This window comes from Sus scrofa, chromosome 16 (genome assembly GCF_054392235.1).
Source record: "Sus scrofa isolate SSC_HxYL_T2T_F1_AM1 chromosome 16, Sscrofa_HxYL_maternal_Yorkshire_Landrace_v2.0, whole genome shotgun sequence".
Taxonomy (NCBI): Eukaryota; Metazoa; Chordata; class Mammalia; order Artiodactyla; family Suidae; genus Sus; species Sus scrofa.
The window spans coordinates 36,480,317-36,497,380 of record NC_139398.1 but is presented as its reverse complement, the minus strand read 5'-3'; the positions used below and the strand labels follow the sequence as shown (position 1 = coordinate 36,497,380).

The following is a 17,064-nucleotide window of genomic DNA, read 5'->3' as shown; positions in this document are numbered from 1 at the left end:
GAGAAGACCATTAGACTCTTTTTTTTGGCTGCACCCAAGGCATGCAGAAATTCCCAGGCCAGGGATCAAACCTAAGCTATAGCAGTGACAATGCCTAATCCTTAACCCCTAGGCCAGCAGGGAAGTCCACCACTAGATTCTAATATGAAGGCAAAGCAAGGCAGATATAACCTTGCTTTGAGTTCAGCAATAATGTCTAGGAATCCAAGCAAGTGTATTTCTTACGAAATAACAAAATTGGAATTTCATTATGATGTTGATAGACATTATCTAATAATTTCTAACTAAATATATTAAACAGGTATTGAACTACGGGATGTACACAGATGCCTTGGGTTTAATCTGGATTTATCTCTGAATTTTGGAGTTGAAATCAAAGGAAAGATTGATTCAGAAAATTGCTTAAAGAGGGGTGACGGTAAAACTGGTAAGTATGACCTAACCTACTAGGGTAAAAAGAAAGGGGGGGGGAGCTCAGTGGTAATGAACTCAACTACTATCCATGAGGAGGTGGGTTCAATCCCTGGCCTTGCTCAGTGGGTTAAGGATCCAGCTTTGCCTTGAACTCTAGGCCGCAGATATGGCGCTACAGCTCCAATTCGACCCCTAGCCTGAGAACGTCCATATGCCAAGGGTACAGCCCTAAAAAACAAAAAGACAAAAAGATGATTGAGGACTTCCCATTGTGCCTCAGAGGATTAAGAACCTGACTAGTATCCATGAGGATGCAGGTTCAATCCCGGGAGCCTCGCTCAGTGGGTTAAGGATCGAGTGTTGCCTTTTGTAGGTTATAGATGCGGCTCGGATCTGGCATTGCTGTGGCTGTGGTGTAGGTCAGCAACTGCAGCTCTGATTTGACCCCTAATCTGGGAGCTTCTGTGTGCTGCAAGTGAGGCCCTAAAAAAAGAAAAGAAAAAAAAAAGATGGTTGAGGAGTTCCCGTTGTGGCTTAGTGGTTAACGAGTCTGACTAGTATCCATAAGGACGTGGGTTTGATCCCTGGCCTCACTCAGTGGGTTAAGGATCCGACATTGCCATGAGCTGTGGTGTGGATAACAGGCTCAACTCAGATCTGACATTGCTGTGGTTGTAGTGTAGGCTGGTGGCTACAGCTCCAATTAGACCCCTAGCCTGGGAACCGCCATATGCCATGGGAACAGCCCTAGAAAAGGCAGAAGGACAAAAAAAAAAAAAAAAAAAAAAAAAAAAAAGATGGTTGAGGAGTTCCCTAGTGGCTCAATACTCAATGGGTTAAGGGTCCAGCATTGTCATTGCTATGGCTCTGGCTACTGCTGTGATGCAGGTTCAATTCCTGGCCCAGGAATTTCCACCTGCCACTGATGTGGCCAAAAAAAAAAAAAAAAAAAATACGGATGATTGAAATCCATAACTGACTACTAATAAAAATTACCCTTGGAGATTTGGGGTGAGGAAGAGTACATAAGTAATATTTATAAGTAAAATTCAATTTATGTGCCAGATTACACCTTATGAAAGGGGTTCAATAAATGTTTACTAATATTACAGAACTATAAATGCTTCACTTACATTTTCTCTCTCCTCTCAGAAAACATCATGAATGACGACTTCATAGATGATGTTATTTCATTCATAAGAGGAGGAACCAGAAAATACGCAACTGAACTGAAAGAGAAGCTTCTCAAAGGAGCCAAAATGATTAACGTGACTGACTTTGTAAACTGGGCCTCTTCCTTAAATGATGCTCCGGTGCTCATAAATCAAAAAGTAAGCAATGTTTATTTTCAAATAGAAGATTTTTTTTTATTGTCTTAATCAGCGTAACTTAGTGGTTCAGAGGAACAGTCAAGTTCATCTGAAAGAAATATAAGCGTTCAAATGCACTCCCATCCCTGAAAGAAGCATGACATAGAAGAGAGACACAGAGCAGGCACTGGGCCAGCCTGGGCTGGGTTTGTTAGACATATATTTTCTGACTTCTGCAACAGTAAATTCTCTAGGGCTCCGTGTTTACTCTGAGGACTTGATAAGATTGCCTGTATAGAGGCTATAGCACAGATTGGCATCATATAGTTGCCCAGAAACTGCTAGTTCCCTTCCATCTGCCCCAGTGGTCCCTGGCCTCCGGGTGACATCATACTACCACTCTCAATACAGGAGAATCAAATTTATTAAGGGCCTTTGTGAAAGGGAGGTTTTTAAGTTCTCAGAAAATAAGACCAAGGATGAGCAATTCTCATGGTCAGGAAACCCTATCCTTTTTTATTACAGCAGTCTTCAGTTTATAAACCTTTTGAGACTTTACAGTCTGGTACTTAAGGGAAAAAAATCTGCATTATAATTATAAATATATAAATGCCAATGTTATTATAGGCTCATCATTCTTTCCCCAGAATAACGAAAAATGTTATGTGTTTGACTGCCCTGCTTGGTTTGTGCTTGATATTGTCAGGAAGTATTTTTCCTACTTTCTTTTGTAGCTTTCAATTTTCCCTGTATGCTTCACAGTTTTTTTCCCTCAGGTCTCATTTATCTTTGATTGCCTCCTACTTCAGCTTGATTAACTGGAGTTATAAACATGCTGACATTTATGATAGGACTAGTTATTGGAGAATTTTGTTCTTTCATTCTTTGTTATTGTCTTTAAAGAGTGAGGAAAGCCACCAAAACTGCTTCTTTTATGTGAGGGAGAAACTCAGAAACTAGAAAATTGTAACATACTCTCCTTTTAGGTTATGTAAATCTAGCCAATGATAAATGTCCAAGCATAGCTTTGAGCAAGCATAGCAAATATTTTGTCCCAAACTCGAACAAAGAGAGGAAAAAACCTGACCAAATTAGCATGGCTATATACATAAAATTAAAATCAGAAGAGACCCCTTCTGTTATGTTTAAATAATTTTAAATGATTTTTATTTTTTTCTGTTATAGCTGGTTTACAGTGTTCTGTAACCAATTTTCTATTGCACAGCAAAGTGACCCAGTCACACATACATATATACATTCTTTTTCTCACATTATCCTCCATCATGCTCCATCACAAGTGACTAGATATAGGTCCCAGTGCTATACAGCAGAATGTCATTGCTTATCCATTCCAATGTCAATAGTTTGCAGCTACTAACCCCAGATTCCCAGTCCATCCCACTCCCCCCCTTCCTCTTGGCACCCACGAGTCTGCTCAAGTCCATGAGTTTCTTTTCTGTTGAAAGGTTTATTTGTGCCATATATTAGATTCCATTTATAAGTGATATCATATGGTATTTGTCTTTCTCTTTTTGACTTACTTCACTTAGTATGAGAGTCTCTAGTTTCAACCATGTTGCTGCAAATGACTTTTTTTTTTTTTTTTTTTTTTTTTTTTTTTTTTTTTTGTCTTTTTGCCTTTTCTAGGGCTGCTTCCCATGGTATATGGAGGTTCCCAGGCTAGGGGTCTAATCAGAGCTGTAGCTGCCGGCCTACGCCACAGCCACAGCAACACCAAATCCGAGCCGTGTCTGCGACCTACACCACAGCTCATGGCAACGCTGGATCCCTAACCCAATGAGTGAGGCCAGGGATTGAACCCGCAACCTCATGGTTCCTATTCGGATTCATTAACCACTGAGCCAGGATGGGAACTCCTATTTTGTTTTGTTTTTTATGTCTGAGTAGTATTCCATTGTGTATATACACCACATCTTCTTAATCCATTCATCTGTGGATGGACATTTAGGTTCTTTCCATGTTTGGCTATTGTAAATATTATTATTATTTTATTTATTTATTTATTTATTTTGTCTTTTTGCCATTTCTTGGGCCGCCCCCATGGCATATGGAGGTTCCCAGGCTAGGGGGTCAAATCAGAGCTGTAGCCACCCGCCTACACCAGAGCCACAGCAACACCAAATCCGAGCCGCATCTGCGACCTACACCACAGCTCACAGCAACACCCGATCATTAACCCACTGAGCAAGGCCAGGGATCGAACCCACAACCTCATGGTTCCTAATCAGATTCGTTAACCACTGTGCCACGACGGGAACCCCTGTAAATATTATTTAAATTCATTATCTTGAACTCAGTGAAATAAATCTATGTCAGAAGATCTTAAAAAAATTGATTTCGGTGGATGTTTACATTCAGATAGATACCTAAAGTAGCTTTTTTTCTCACCTCTACAAAGGAAGTTCACCTATCCTTGTACTGATCCAAGATTGTTCTCTGAGGAGGTCTTAATAATAGTCTATCATACTCTAGAGCTGATTTTTAAAATTTCAAGTAAACAAAGTACCTGCTGAAGATTTACTACTAGATTTACTAGAACCATGAAAGACTTTCATCAACCCTATTGGGACAGTCCTTCTGGCTGCATGCAAAATAGACTTTATCCTATTTTTAAGGGCAGTTATTGACCCATTTAGAGGAGTAGGCAGTCCATCTAAAATATTTGTAAGTTTCATCCTTCATGAATTGGAAACCTAGACTTTTCATGTCAATGTTCTACGTAAGAAAATGGCAGCAGTGATGATAAGGGCATGAAATACTTTTTAAATTTATCTTCTTGTAGAGGTTCAGAAAACAGCAAAATATTGTTGTTTTTACTGACTTTGTGGGGCTTTTAAATTTCTAAAGAGATGTGAGATATACCTTAATTTGACCTTGAAATAGATTCCAAGTTAGTTTGTTCTCATAAGTTCAGGTGTCCTTTGGTTAATTGGCATTTAAGTGAGTGAGTTAGACAATATGTAATCACTAATTCTTCCTTTGATAAGTTGAAGAATTCTATTGTCTGTGTATGACGTGTTCGCACAGTGGGGGTGATCTTAATATTAAAATAGTTGGCCCTCCTATTTAATTACGTAAAGAATTGATAAAGCCTCTCCCCATTCACACTAACTGGTTTATATTTCATTCTCTCTAGCAATTTAAATCAATTATCTAGGTATTTATGTTGCAAACGTTTTGTCTTAGAAGAAACACAAAGTTGCATTACTTGAAATTAAAGTCTGTTTAAATATATTACAGAGGAGTTCCCATCGTGTCTCAACAGAAACAAATCTGACTGCTACCCATGAGGACAAAGGTTCAATCCCTGGCCTTGCTCAGTGGATTAAGGATCCAGCATTGCCATGAGCTGTGGGTGTAGGTTGCAAACGTGGCTCAGATCTGGCATTGCTGTGGCTGTGGTGTAGACCAGCAGCTGTAGCTCTGATTCGACCTCTAGCCTGGGAACCTCCATATGCCACGGATGTGGCCCTAAAAGGACCAAAAATATATAATTTTTCATTACTGAGATTTTTCTAAATAAGACACTTGGTTTTACTGAGATTTATTTTCCATACTTGAATCTTATGGCTTTGACTATCCTTTAGTTTATGTGCTTCAGCAGACCCCAGATCACTTCCTGAGGAATGTCTTGGCCCAATCTAAGAATTTTCCTTCAGCCTTTCTCCATATGCAGAGGAAATAGGCTGGACCTCTCTTTCAGCGTGGACTTTGTCATAATCTTCAACTTTCCTGAAAGTATATTAATTCGACTTCCAGCTTGCCTACATGGGAAGACAAATGGCTCTACATTTTACCGCAAGAGAATAGCTGAATTTGGTTTCCTAGGCTTTCCACTACAAACGAGTTATAAAAATGTCAGATGAGAGAAATGACATTTACTGACGATTGCCTGAGAGATAGGAAGTTTATGATTTCCTCTAGAGTAATAGAAGTAGAGATTGCTGTAACTAGCATGGAGCAGATTGGCTTCCTGTACAGTTTTGTTTTGGCATTATAAAGGACAAAGTTATGCTTGTTTTATTGGCTGAAAAGATGTTACATAATACAAGGTCCCCTTTATGAGAACTCATGGGAGACATTACTCTTCATTTTCAGTTTTAAGGACAATTTTGTTTCTCTTGGGAATCAGGTCAGCTTTTCTTATAGGCACGTCCTCATTAAAATCCAGTTGTCTTACTCAACATGCTAGAAGTATCATCAAATCCATGACCCTGGATGGGTCCTCCTGCATGAATTTTGTGCACTTGTGTTGCTTTTGCCTTTGTCTTGCCCTTTCCCTTCATTCTCAAGTCTTTTCTTTTTTCTTTTTTCTTTTTCTTTTTTTTTGTCTTTTTTTGCCATTTCTTGGGCCGCTCCCACGGCATATGGGAGGTTCCCAGGCTAGGGGTTGAATCGGAGCTGTAACCACCAGCCTATGCCAGGGCCACATTAATGCGGGATCCAAGCCGCGTCTGCGACCTACACCACAGCTCATGGCAACGCTGGATCCTTAACCCACTGAGCAAGGCCAGGGATCGAACCCGCAACCTCATGGTTCCTAGTTGGATTCATTAACCACTGCGCCACTACAGGAACTCCCTCAAGTCTTTTCTTGTTGCTCTCAGCCACTCCCATCCACCCACATATCAAACTATCTTCAGCTCTTTCTAGAGCAACTTTGAGTAATAAGGAATTAATTTAGCTACCATTTTGTTATACCGTGCACCCATAAGAGTGCATCAGATGTTAAAGAGGAGCAATTTTTTTAAAGAGCTGTGGTACCAGTGTTCTATGTTTTGGTCCCTACAGTTGTAATGATATAGTGAAAATCATTCCTCTCTCTTGTACAGAGATTTTTAAAATACTGCTCCTTTCAACAAACTATTTTTGGTACATATGGTTTAATTAGTTGGGAACCCTAAAAGAAACCTGAAAATACTTCATATTAAACTGTATTGTTAATCTATTTGAAGGTTAGCACGTTGCAGGGTAGATTATATCTACTGAAAATGAAAGAGAGTTAGTGAGTATAGGGAGAAAATTTTAAGCTGTTTTCTTGCATAACAGAATGTCAAAGTTCATCAGAAGAAAACTGTGGTTCTTCAAGAAAACTTCAAAAGTACATTTTAGTTATTCTTTGTCTTCTTGTAGGTTTCTCAACTCCAGAGTTCGAGGCTCCTCTGAAACCGTTTGCCATTGCACGTCCTTCCTTCTTTATCTCTTTAAACACTGTTTATACATTTCATCCAAATTGTATTTTCTCCATGACCCTCTATTCCTGTATCTTAGATCATCTGGCCTTGACTTTCTTTTGAAGGATAAAACAAGATGAACTTCTTTTCTTGAAAATCAAAATAACTCCACCACATGCTTATGTTGTTTGTGCCAATGTGGAAACATTGGTAAGAGGTTTCATTCCTCCAAATAAATACGTCATAGTTGAAATCTGAACCCTACATGCTAATTCATAAAAGACTGTGCTAGGGAACAGTTCCGTGGACTTCATACTTCATTTTCAATATCTTCTTCTCAACTGTATTTCATTTAGTTAACTTGGCTTCAGCTGTATCACATCTGCTATTTAACCAGTCCATTAATTTGTGCATTATAATAGCACGTGCCGGAGTTCCCGTCCTGACTCAGTGGTAAATGAACTGACTCGTATCCAGGAGGACGAGGGTTCGATCCCTGACCTCGCTCCAGTGGGTTAAGGATCCGGTGTTGCCATGAGCTGTGGTGTAGGTCGCAGACACGTCTCAGATTCCGCTCTGCTGTGGCTCTGGCGTAGGTCAAAGGCTACAGCTCTGATTTGACCCCTAGTCTGGTGACTTCCATATGATGTGGGTTCGGGCCTAAAAAGACTAAAGAAAAAAAAATAGCATGTGCCAATATTTCTCTTTACTTTTTTCAAATCTTCTATTTTTAAAAATAATTTTCAAGATTTCCCTTATCCAGTGGGTTAAGGATCTGGCATTGTCACTGCCGTGGCTCTGGTCACAGCTGTGGTGAGTGTTCAATATGTGGCCCCAGAATTTCCACAAGCCATGGGCTCGGCCAAATAATCATAATCATAATGACCAGTTCTCTGCTATAATTTTTAATCTTGCCTCTTATTTTATGTTTATGTACACATAGTTATTTTATTTTATTTTATGGCCACACCGAAGGCATTTGGAAGTTCCTGGGCCGCTGCAGTGACAATGGCAGATTCTTAACCTGCTGCACCACAAGGAAACTCCAAAGGGATTTTGCAGATGAGACTACATTAAAGGTCATTTTGTTTTGTTTGGCCAGGTGTGCAGCAGCTTGATGTGGGGGTCTCTGTTCCCAGACCAGGGATTGAACCCAGGCTGCAGCAGTGAAAGTGCCAAATTCTAGCCATTTATTTTAAAGTCTATGTCTGATAACGCAAATCTTGGCATCCCGGAGTTCCCGTTGTGGTGCAGCAGAAGCGAATCCAACTAGTAACCATGAGGTTTCGGGTTCGATCCCTGGTCTTGCTCAGTGGGTTAAGGATCTGGGGTTGCCATGAGCTATGGCATAGGTCACAGATGTGGCTTGGATCTGGCGTTGCTATGGCTGTTGTGTAGGCCAGCAGCTGCAGCTCTGATTGGACCCCTAGGCTGGGAACCTCCATATTCCTCAGGTACGGCCCTAAAAAGAAAAAAAAAAAAAAAAAAAAAAACTTGGCATTGTCCAAGCTCTGTTCCTTGTTTCCATCATTTCTACTGGTTCTCATTTATGTTGGCTCATTCTCTTCATATCTCGTTACTTTTATTGTGGGCTGGATATTATACTTTAAAAATTGCTACCAGAGTAGTAGCTTGAGGCCTTAGATGATTTTATTTTCTTCCAAAGGAAATCTATATTTGTATCAGGAAAGCTTCTGGGAGTACTAATGACTTAGGATTATTTTAAAACTGGGTTGCAGCCTTTGCCAGGGCTACCTCAATTCCAGGTACCTCTTAGTTCCAGGGCTGTAGTCCTTTGGGTCCTAACCCCAAACACAGCTTGTTTATCTTTGTCGTACCTGAATTCCAACGCTTTTCCCTCCAGTAACATGCTGCTCTTCCTCTTAGCTCCTTGACTACATCTTCCGGATATAGGAAATGTGTCAAGGGAACTGGTGACCCAAAAGTACCGAATTTCCACCCCCTCCCCACCCCAAGTCTTAGCCTACTTTTTGTTACCTTGTTAGTTCTCCAGGGCCCTCCAGCAGATTTTTTAAAAATTTTCTTTGACCCCATGCTTGGTATGTGGAAGTTCCCAGGCTAGGGACTGAACCTGACCCCAGCCACTGCAGTAAGAATGCTGGATCCTTAACCCACTGTGCCACAAGAGAATGCCATAGATTTTGGGTTTTTTTTTTTTTTTTATGTTTTTAGGGCCTAACCTGCAGGATATGGAGGTTCCCAGGCTAGGGGTCAAATTGGAAGTGTAGTTGCCAGTCTACACCATAGCCACAGCAACACAGGATCTGAGCCTGGTCTGCAACCTATACCACGGCTCCAACGCTGGATCCTTAACCTGCTGAGCCAGGTCAGGGATCAAACCTGTGTCTTCATGGATACTAATCAGATTCATTTCTGCTGAGCCACGATGGGAACTCTCTGTACATTTTTTAAATTTTATTTTTACTTTGTTCAGCTTTTCTTGTTGTCCTCAGAAAAAGGATCACTTGACATTATTTAATCTATCATCACTCTTCTGTAGGAACTTATGGTATATTTTCTAATCTTTCTTTCTTAAATCTTTAGATTCTAATTTTCTTCTAAATTTTTGTAGTCTCTTATTTCAAATTGCTGTGCCACTGAAGGGTCTCAATTTCTTACACTTTATTCAAACAGATCTTTATCGTTACATAATTAAATTTGATTCAATAGACATACAATACATTCTTCTATATGTGGTGTGTGTATAATATAACTATATTTTCTATATGTGTTATATAGGAAACATTACTATAGGAATTTTTTGAATTCTGCTCTATATGAGTAATCGTCTTTCCATCTTAACACACTTAGATCTCAACTTAATAGTCATTTTCTCGGGAAAGCTTTTCCAAACTTCCCTGTATCTTACTCCAGGAATTTAAGTAAACAAGATAAATCATTATACTTCATGAATTTAAGTATAATTAAATTTGATATTGAGATCCCATCCCTCCAGGCTGCTGGAAAATTCACCCTTCATTCATTTGTTGGATGGGGTTCAAGGTGGGTTTTGCTTGTCCTGATGCTTCTGTCTGGGAAATGAGGATATAATACATGGAAGTATTTAGTCCGCTGTGGCCACCTTTATGATCTCATCATTCAAGCTTACGAGTTTGCTTGAAGTCATGTGGTTCCAAGCCTTCCATGCTGAAATTGTGCATCAGAGTCAATGACAAGACCGTAGCCTGTTCCTTGATATCCACCTTCCCTAGGGGCACCGCAAAGGTCTAGCTCCTTCCCAGAACAGCTGCTAGAGATCTAGTTCTGGTTTCCTGCTGTGAAAAGGCATGTGCTAAGTCTATCCCCTTCCTGGACATGAGGAATGCCCTCCCTCGCTGGCATTTCTCACGCTCCTTCTCCCAGCAAAAATTTCTCGATGAGTTCAGGCCTTTAGAGAACAAAGTCAACTAAGATTTTGCCTTAAGGGGCTTTCTGAATTGGCCTTCGACACCAACCTCCTCTTAGACAAGAGATCGGAAGCACCTGCCTATCTTCTGGAAGAGAGGAGGCGAGAAGAAGGCAGCAAAAACTATTCACAATAAATGTCTGTCAATAAATCATCCTGCTGAAAGTTTAAATCCCTGTTTGTTCATTTTTAAAACACATATACCTGTACTTTATAGCGCCTATCACAGATTCCATTTTACATGCATCCATATGATTATTTAGAATCAGTCTCCTTACCTCTATAATGGAATCGCCATGATTTTACAGAGATCATGACTAGTTTTGATCCCAGGGATTTAGTCTTAAAAGTTAACATCAGAGTTCCTGTTGTGGTTCAGTGGGTTAAGAACCCAGCTAGTATCCATGAGGATGCAGGTTTGATCCCTGGCCTCCATTAGTGGGTTAAGGATCCCCTGTTGCCACAAGCTGCAGCATAAGCCACAGAGGCAGCTTGGATCCCATGTTGCTGTGGATGTGGCATAGGCCTGCAGCTGCAGCTCTGATTCGGTCCCTAGCCTGGGAACCTCCATATGCCTCAAGTGTGGCACTAAAAAGGAAAAAAAAAAAAAAAAAAGGCTAACATTATATCTGGGAATAATAATCATTCAGTAAGCTGTGGGTTTTTTTGTGGGGTTTTTTTATTTCCTTTTTTTTGCTTTTTAGGGTCACACCTGAGCCATATGGAGGTTCCCAGGCTAGGGATCAAATCAGAGCTGCAGCTGCCGGCCTACACCACAGTTCATGGCAACACCAGATTCTTAACCCACTGAGCAAGGCCAGGGATTGAACCTGCATCCTTATGGGTACTACTTGGGTTTGTTACCATTGAACCACAACAGAAACCAATAAGCCTTTGTCGAATCAATGAATCAACAAATCAACGAATAAATAATTTAGAAAAAATATTGCACAAGGTCCGTCCACAGAAAAAGATTTAATGTTCTGCTCTCTTGCAGCTGTCTCCGATATATGATCTGATTCCAGTGAAACTAAATGATGCACATCTAAAGAGACAAAATTTGGAAAGAGCCATTGAAGACTACATCAATGAATTCAATGTAAGAAAATGCCAACTGTGCCAGAATGGAGGGACAGTGATTCTGCTGGATGGACAGTGTTTGTGTTCCTGCCCAAACAAATTTCAGGGAATTGCTTGTGAAATCCCAAAATAGAAAATCTCTGAAGGTGAGAACAACTTCTTTGATATTATTAAGGACATAAATATACATTTAGGTGTTAACTTGAAAGCTATCTCTTGAATTAATTTGCCCTAAACTTTCTAGGTTATCCACATAAACAGAGGATGAAAATGGAATGAATAGTGGAAATGGGCAAATTAGCCTTTATATATCATTTAGCGTGCAGTTTTAACATCTTCTACCTCTATATCTCAATAGAACTATAAACAAATAATAAATTGTAATGACTGTGTTGCTTTTTAATTATAAAAAAGTTCATATAAAGGAAAAATTTTCAGAAATATAGCAAGCATCCAAGTACTCACCATCCAGAATTAGCGAATGTTAAACACATATATATCATGGAATTCTCTTGTGGCACAGTGGGATAAGGATCCAGAATCCAAGCTGCTGTGGTATAGGTTTGATCCCTGTCACAGGAACTTCCACAGGCTGCAGGCATGGCCCCCCCCAAAAAAAATCATATATACTTTATATATGTATATATAGTATACTATATGTGGATATGTGTATATACATTGGCATAAATACTTCAGAACCCCTTTACAAGAAAACAATCACAGGGAGTTCCCTGATGATGAAGCAGGTTAAGGATCCAGCATTGTCACTGCAACACCTCAGGTTGCTGCTATTGTCAGGTTTGGTCCCTGGCCTGGGAACGTCCATGTGCTGCAGTCCCGGCCAAAAAAAAAAAAAAAAAAGAAAGGAAAACAATCACAGATACAATACAAATACTTTGTACCACATCACCTCCCCTCAAAAAAAACCCAGATCCATTCCTCTGTCCCATACTACTCAGCTGTGGTCACTTTCTTTTTTTTATTCTTCCAGTTTTACTGATACTAAATTGACATCCAGTACTGGGTTTAAGTTGTACATTTAAGTATACAAGAAGATGACTGACTTTCATACATCGTAAAATGATTATATTACCACAATAAGTTTAGTGAATATCTATCATCTCATCTATCAATACCAAACGAAAGAAATAGAAAAAAAAATTGTTTTCCTTGTGATGAGAATGCTTAGGATTTAATCTCTTAACAGCTTTCACATATAACAGAGCAGTGTTAATTATATTGTTCATGTTGTGCATTGTATCCCTAGTACTTATTTATCTTATAATAGAAGTTTTACCATTTGACTGCCATCAACCAATTCCTCCTCCTCCTACCTCCTGCCTTTGGTAGCCACAAATCTGATCTCTTTTTCCATGAGTCTGTTTGTTTTTGAAGTATAATTGACCTACAACACTATCTTAGTTCCTGTAACACAATATAGTGATTTGATATTTCTATACATTTCAGAATGAATTCCATGATAAGTCTAGTTACCAACTGTCACTATTTGAAAAAAAGAAAAAAAAAGAAAGAAAGAAAAGAAATGAAAGAAAGAAAAAGAAATCATATTATTTTACTTTTTTCCAAAGAGGAATGACTTTAGCTGTGTTTCTAACACTAAGAGGATCTGCTTAGTCTTTCTTTCTGTTAGAAGTAATAAGAATGCTGATAGGTAAGTAAGATTTAACTCAACTGTTAATTATCACAAGATTAGCTAGTTAGATTAACTCCTGTGAAAATCATAGCTTACATCTTTGATTGAATAAGCAGTTTACTAAAAGAAAACGTCAGAAGCAATTATATAGTTTCCTCAAAGATTCACAGCCTCAAGTCTATCATTCAACCATACTTTCAATTATTGCTATAAAATTTTTAATATTACAAGAATATCTTTTGCCCTTCTTAGCAAACACACTTAGAAATCTATATGTACAGTGATGATATACATGTAGATTTGCCTTAAATTTTAAGATAATTGGTTTATCCTACATACTAACTCTGTCTCCCATGTATCTAAAATGTCAATCCAGGAGTTATTGGTGGTTCAGCAGAATAAGAACCTGTCTCTGCAGTGGCTTTTGTTACTGTTGCAGTGCAGTTTCCATCTCTGGCCCTGGAATGTCGGCATGCTGCAGGCTTTGCCAAAAAAACAAACAAACAAAAAAGTCAATCCAATGTTCTGTGTTCCAAAAAGCATTTTTGTAGTCTCCAAAAATCCATACTTAGTACCTCCGTTTTCTACCTATTTTTCTCTATGTGGAATATTCTGTAGCTTTCTCTGATTTCTTTAGCCCTGTCTTCTATTTTTCCAGTTTTTGTTTTGCTTTGTTTTGCTTTTAGGGCTGCACTCTCCGCATATGAAAGTTCCCAGGCTAGGGGTCAAATCCACAGCCACAGCAACGCCAGATCCAAGCCACGTCTTTGACCTACACCACAGCTCATGGCAATGTTGGATCCTTAACCCACTGAGTGAGGCCAAGGATTGAACCTGCACCCTCATTGTTCCTAGTCAGATTCATTTACCGCTGAGCTACAAAGGGAACACCTGTTTTTGTTTTTGTTTTTTCCCAGCTACATATAATCTATACCTTTTAGCCAATCTTTTGAGGATTTTTAAAAAATTGTTTTAATTGGAGTTCCCTTGTGGTGCACTGGGTTAAAGATCTGGCACTGTCACTGCAGTAGCTAGGTCAATACTGTGGTATGGGTTCAATCCCTTGCCCTGGAACTTCCACATGTTATGGGTGTGGCCAAAAAAAATATTTTAATTATGAAAAAAGTATAATTAAATTGTAAATAAATTTAATTTCTTTTTTTTTTTTCAAGTCTATTCTTTTTCCTCCCTAACCTTCTGGATTTTTTTTTCCTATTTTTATCTCTTTGAACATGTAAAACATATTCACATATAAATTTCTCTCAGGAGTTCCTGTCATGGCTCAGTGATAACAAACCTGACTAGTATCCATGAAGACAAGGCAATCCCCAGCCTTGCTCAGTGGGTTAAAGATCTGGCATTGCTGTGAGATGAGGGGTAGTTTGCAGACTCGGCTCAGATCTGGCTTTGCTGTGGCTGTGGTGTAGGCTGGCAGCTACAGCTCCGATTTGACCCTTAGCCTGGGAACCTCCATATACTGCAGGTGTGGCCCTAAAAGGCAAAAAAAAAAAAGTTCCTCTCAGAGCTCCTGGGTGGTTCAGCAGGTTAAGGATTCAGTGTTATCACTGCTGTGGCTCTGGTCACTGCTGTGGTGAGGGTTCCATCCTTGGCCCAGGAATTTCCACATGCCACAAGTCTGGCCAGTAACAACAAAAAAAAGTCTCTCAGATTGATCCATAGTATATAGTTTCTATAGTTACTCTCTATAATTAATTTCTTCCTTGAGTACTTCATAATTTTTTATAACAGGCCTAGCCTTCAGTGAAAATAGTTTTCTGTGAGAACCCTGTCTATTCCAAGTAGTGAGAGTATACGCTACGTTAGGGTTAGTTCTCTTCTTGGGAGGCCCTGTTGTTTTCATGCATTTGCACCAGTCTTTATGTAAATTTCTTGGTTTAAGTTCTATATTTTGGGATTGTGAATAATGAAAATCAAGGTCATTTTTGGGAACGAGGGACCTTCAGGTTGACCTTTCACACCTGACCAGGGAAGGTCCATGGATTCCTTGCTGAGACATGAGACCACAGTGAAACCTTTCCTGCTGAGTCTTTCCCTTGAGGAATCGCTTCCAGCCATCTAAATCTGTGAAGAATGAATGTTCAGCTCCAGCTTTCCACTCAAACAGCGATCCCCAATCCTGAGATTGAATACCTTAAGATACCATCTTTCTCTTTTTCTTTCTTTCTTTCTTTTTTTTTTTTTTTTTTTTTTTTTTTTTTGCTTTTAAGGGCACCACCCACAGCATATGGAGGTTCCCAGGCTAGGGGTCCAATCAGAGCTGCAGCTGTCGGCCTAGGCCAGAGCCACAGCAATGCCAGATCCGAGCCATATCTGTGACATAACACCACAGCTCATGGCAACGCTGGATCCTTAGCCCACTGAGCAAGGCCAGGGATTGAACCCGAGTCCTTGTGGATACTGATTGGGTTCATTAACTGCTGAGTCACCATGGGAACTCCCTGGTGAGCTTTTTTAAAAGGGCAAAAACAGAAACGTAGCAAAACAGATATCCATCCTAAGTCAGTTACACCAACACCTTTGTGGTGGATGTTGCCTGGACATGGTTCTTTTTCTTCTTCTTCTTTCTTTTTTCTTTTTTTAATTCTCTAGTTATTCTAATCTATGGCTGGGGTTTAAAACCTCCATTCTGGACCCAGGCCATTTATCACTTCTTTGATGAAATCTCCTCCAGCATCTCCAGGAATCAGTTCTCTATCTACACTCCCTGAGTTCGATTCCCTCTGTTCTTCTGGCACTAATGACATTTACTCTCTGGGCACAAGATGAACAACCCCTCTCCTTTGGAAATATGTCTTATATCTTAATTCTTTATTTGATGAGCTGCATGCAAAATTTCTCAGGCCAGGGACTGAACCCTCACCACAGCTGTGACTCGAGCCACAGCGGTAACAACTCTGGATCCTTAACCTGATGAGCCATCAGGGAACTTAATGTGCATTAAACCTCATTCTTTTCCCAGCACCTACGAAGTGTCTGGCCCATCATGGTACAATAGGATAAGAGGATGAATAAATGAATGAGTGTATTGACTCAAAGTTGAAATCCTGTTAATCTTTAAGATTTGCTAATCCTTGGTCTTCTCTAGGATTGCCAGCCCCCCACCAAAAAAAAAAAAAACAAAACAAAACACTGAGCTGTTGGTTTCCCTGGGATCACATGGGAAGAAAAACACCAGGACTCCAGGACTGTCTAGAGGTAGTCCTTGCTGCCGAATGAAAAGCAACATGCTTCATGAAAATCCCCCCAACCTCTGAAGTCTCCTCTCTCAGATCCACAGAGCTTCTTCTCTTCCTTGAACTCCTATGGTTTCCAGTTTTTTATTACATAATGAGGAGAGTCAGCAGTCAAATATGCCAAGACTGCTTTCTCCCACAGGCAATGCCAATCTCTTGCTAACAAAACAAAATTAAATTAAAAAGAAAGTGTTGGTTAAAAAGACCTTAAAGTCATTGCCAAAGGTCTTTGTATGACGAATACGTTCTGCCAGGTCCATCACCACAAGTCTGTACCATGCAATTTCACTCCTGTTTACATACTTGTGTCATGTTCGGTCATTTGTAGATACGTGCATGCCTTCGTTCTGAAAGTACAAACACCCACCACAAGCACAGCACTCTGCTTTTTAAGTCTTAGCTCTCTGGTTTAACTCTATGTGTCCAAGGAGGAAAATGTATTGTATTTGTAACCAAAAACTATTAGATTCAGTAATGTGAAATTACCTTTATTCAGTCATAGTTTACCAAAAAATGAAAACAAAACAAAAAACAAAACCCAGCAATTCCATATGGTCCCCTTAATACCTAGTGTTACGAGTTGTATAAAGTCTACCCATATAAGAAGTTAATTAAAGGAGCTGGCTGTACAATTGTATTCATTAGATAATGTGGTACTTGAGAGCTTTTAAAGTTCCCGTCATGGCTCAGTAGTTAACGAATCTGACTAGGAACCATGAGGTTGCAGGTT

General features: G+C 39.6%; 1 protein-coding gene across 3 annotated transcripts in view; it reads left to right on the top strand.

Annotated features, from left to right (window-relative positions):
• C9 (complement C9) overlaps positions 1 to 17,064 on the top strand; it is a 76,631-nt gene that overhangs the window by 53,020 nt on the left and 6,547 nt on the right. For 2 of the 3 annotated variants that reach the window (XM_085001452.1, XM_085001451.1), the window contains 3 exons: positions 302 to 427; positions 1,567 to 1,745; positions 11,344 to 11,572. In XM_085001452.1, coding sequence (XP_084857578.1) covers positions 302 to 427; positions 1,567 to 1,745; positions 11,344 to 11,559 — 521 coding nt within the window. In that variant the 3' untranslated portion in view covers positions 11,560 to 11,572. Of the gene's footprint in view, positions 1 to 301; positions 428 to 1,566; positions 1,746 to 11,343; positions 11,573 to 16,186; positions 16,970 to 17,064 lie in introns of those variants that run through there. The other variant, NM_001097448.2, reaches the window with a different exon arrangement.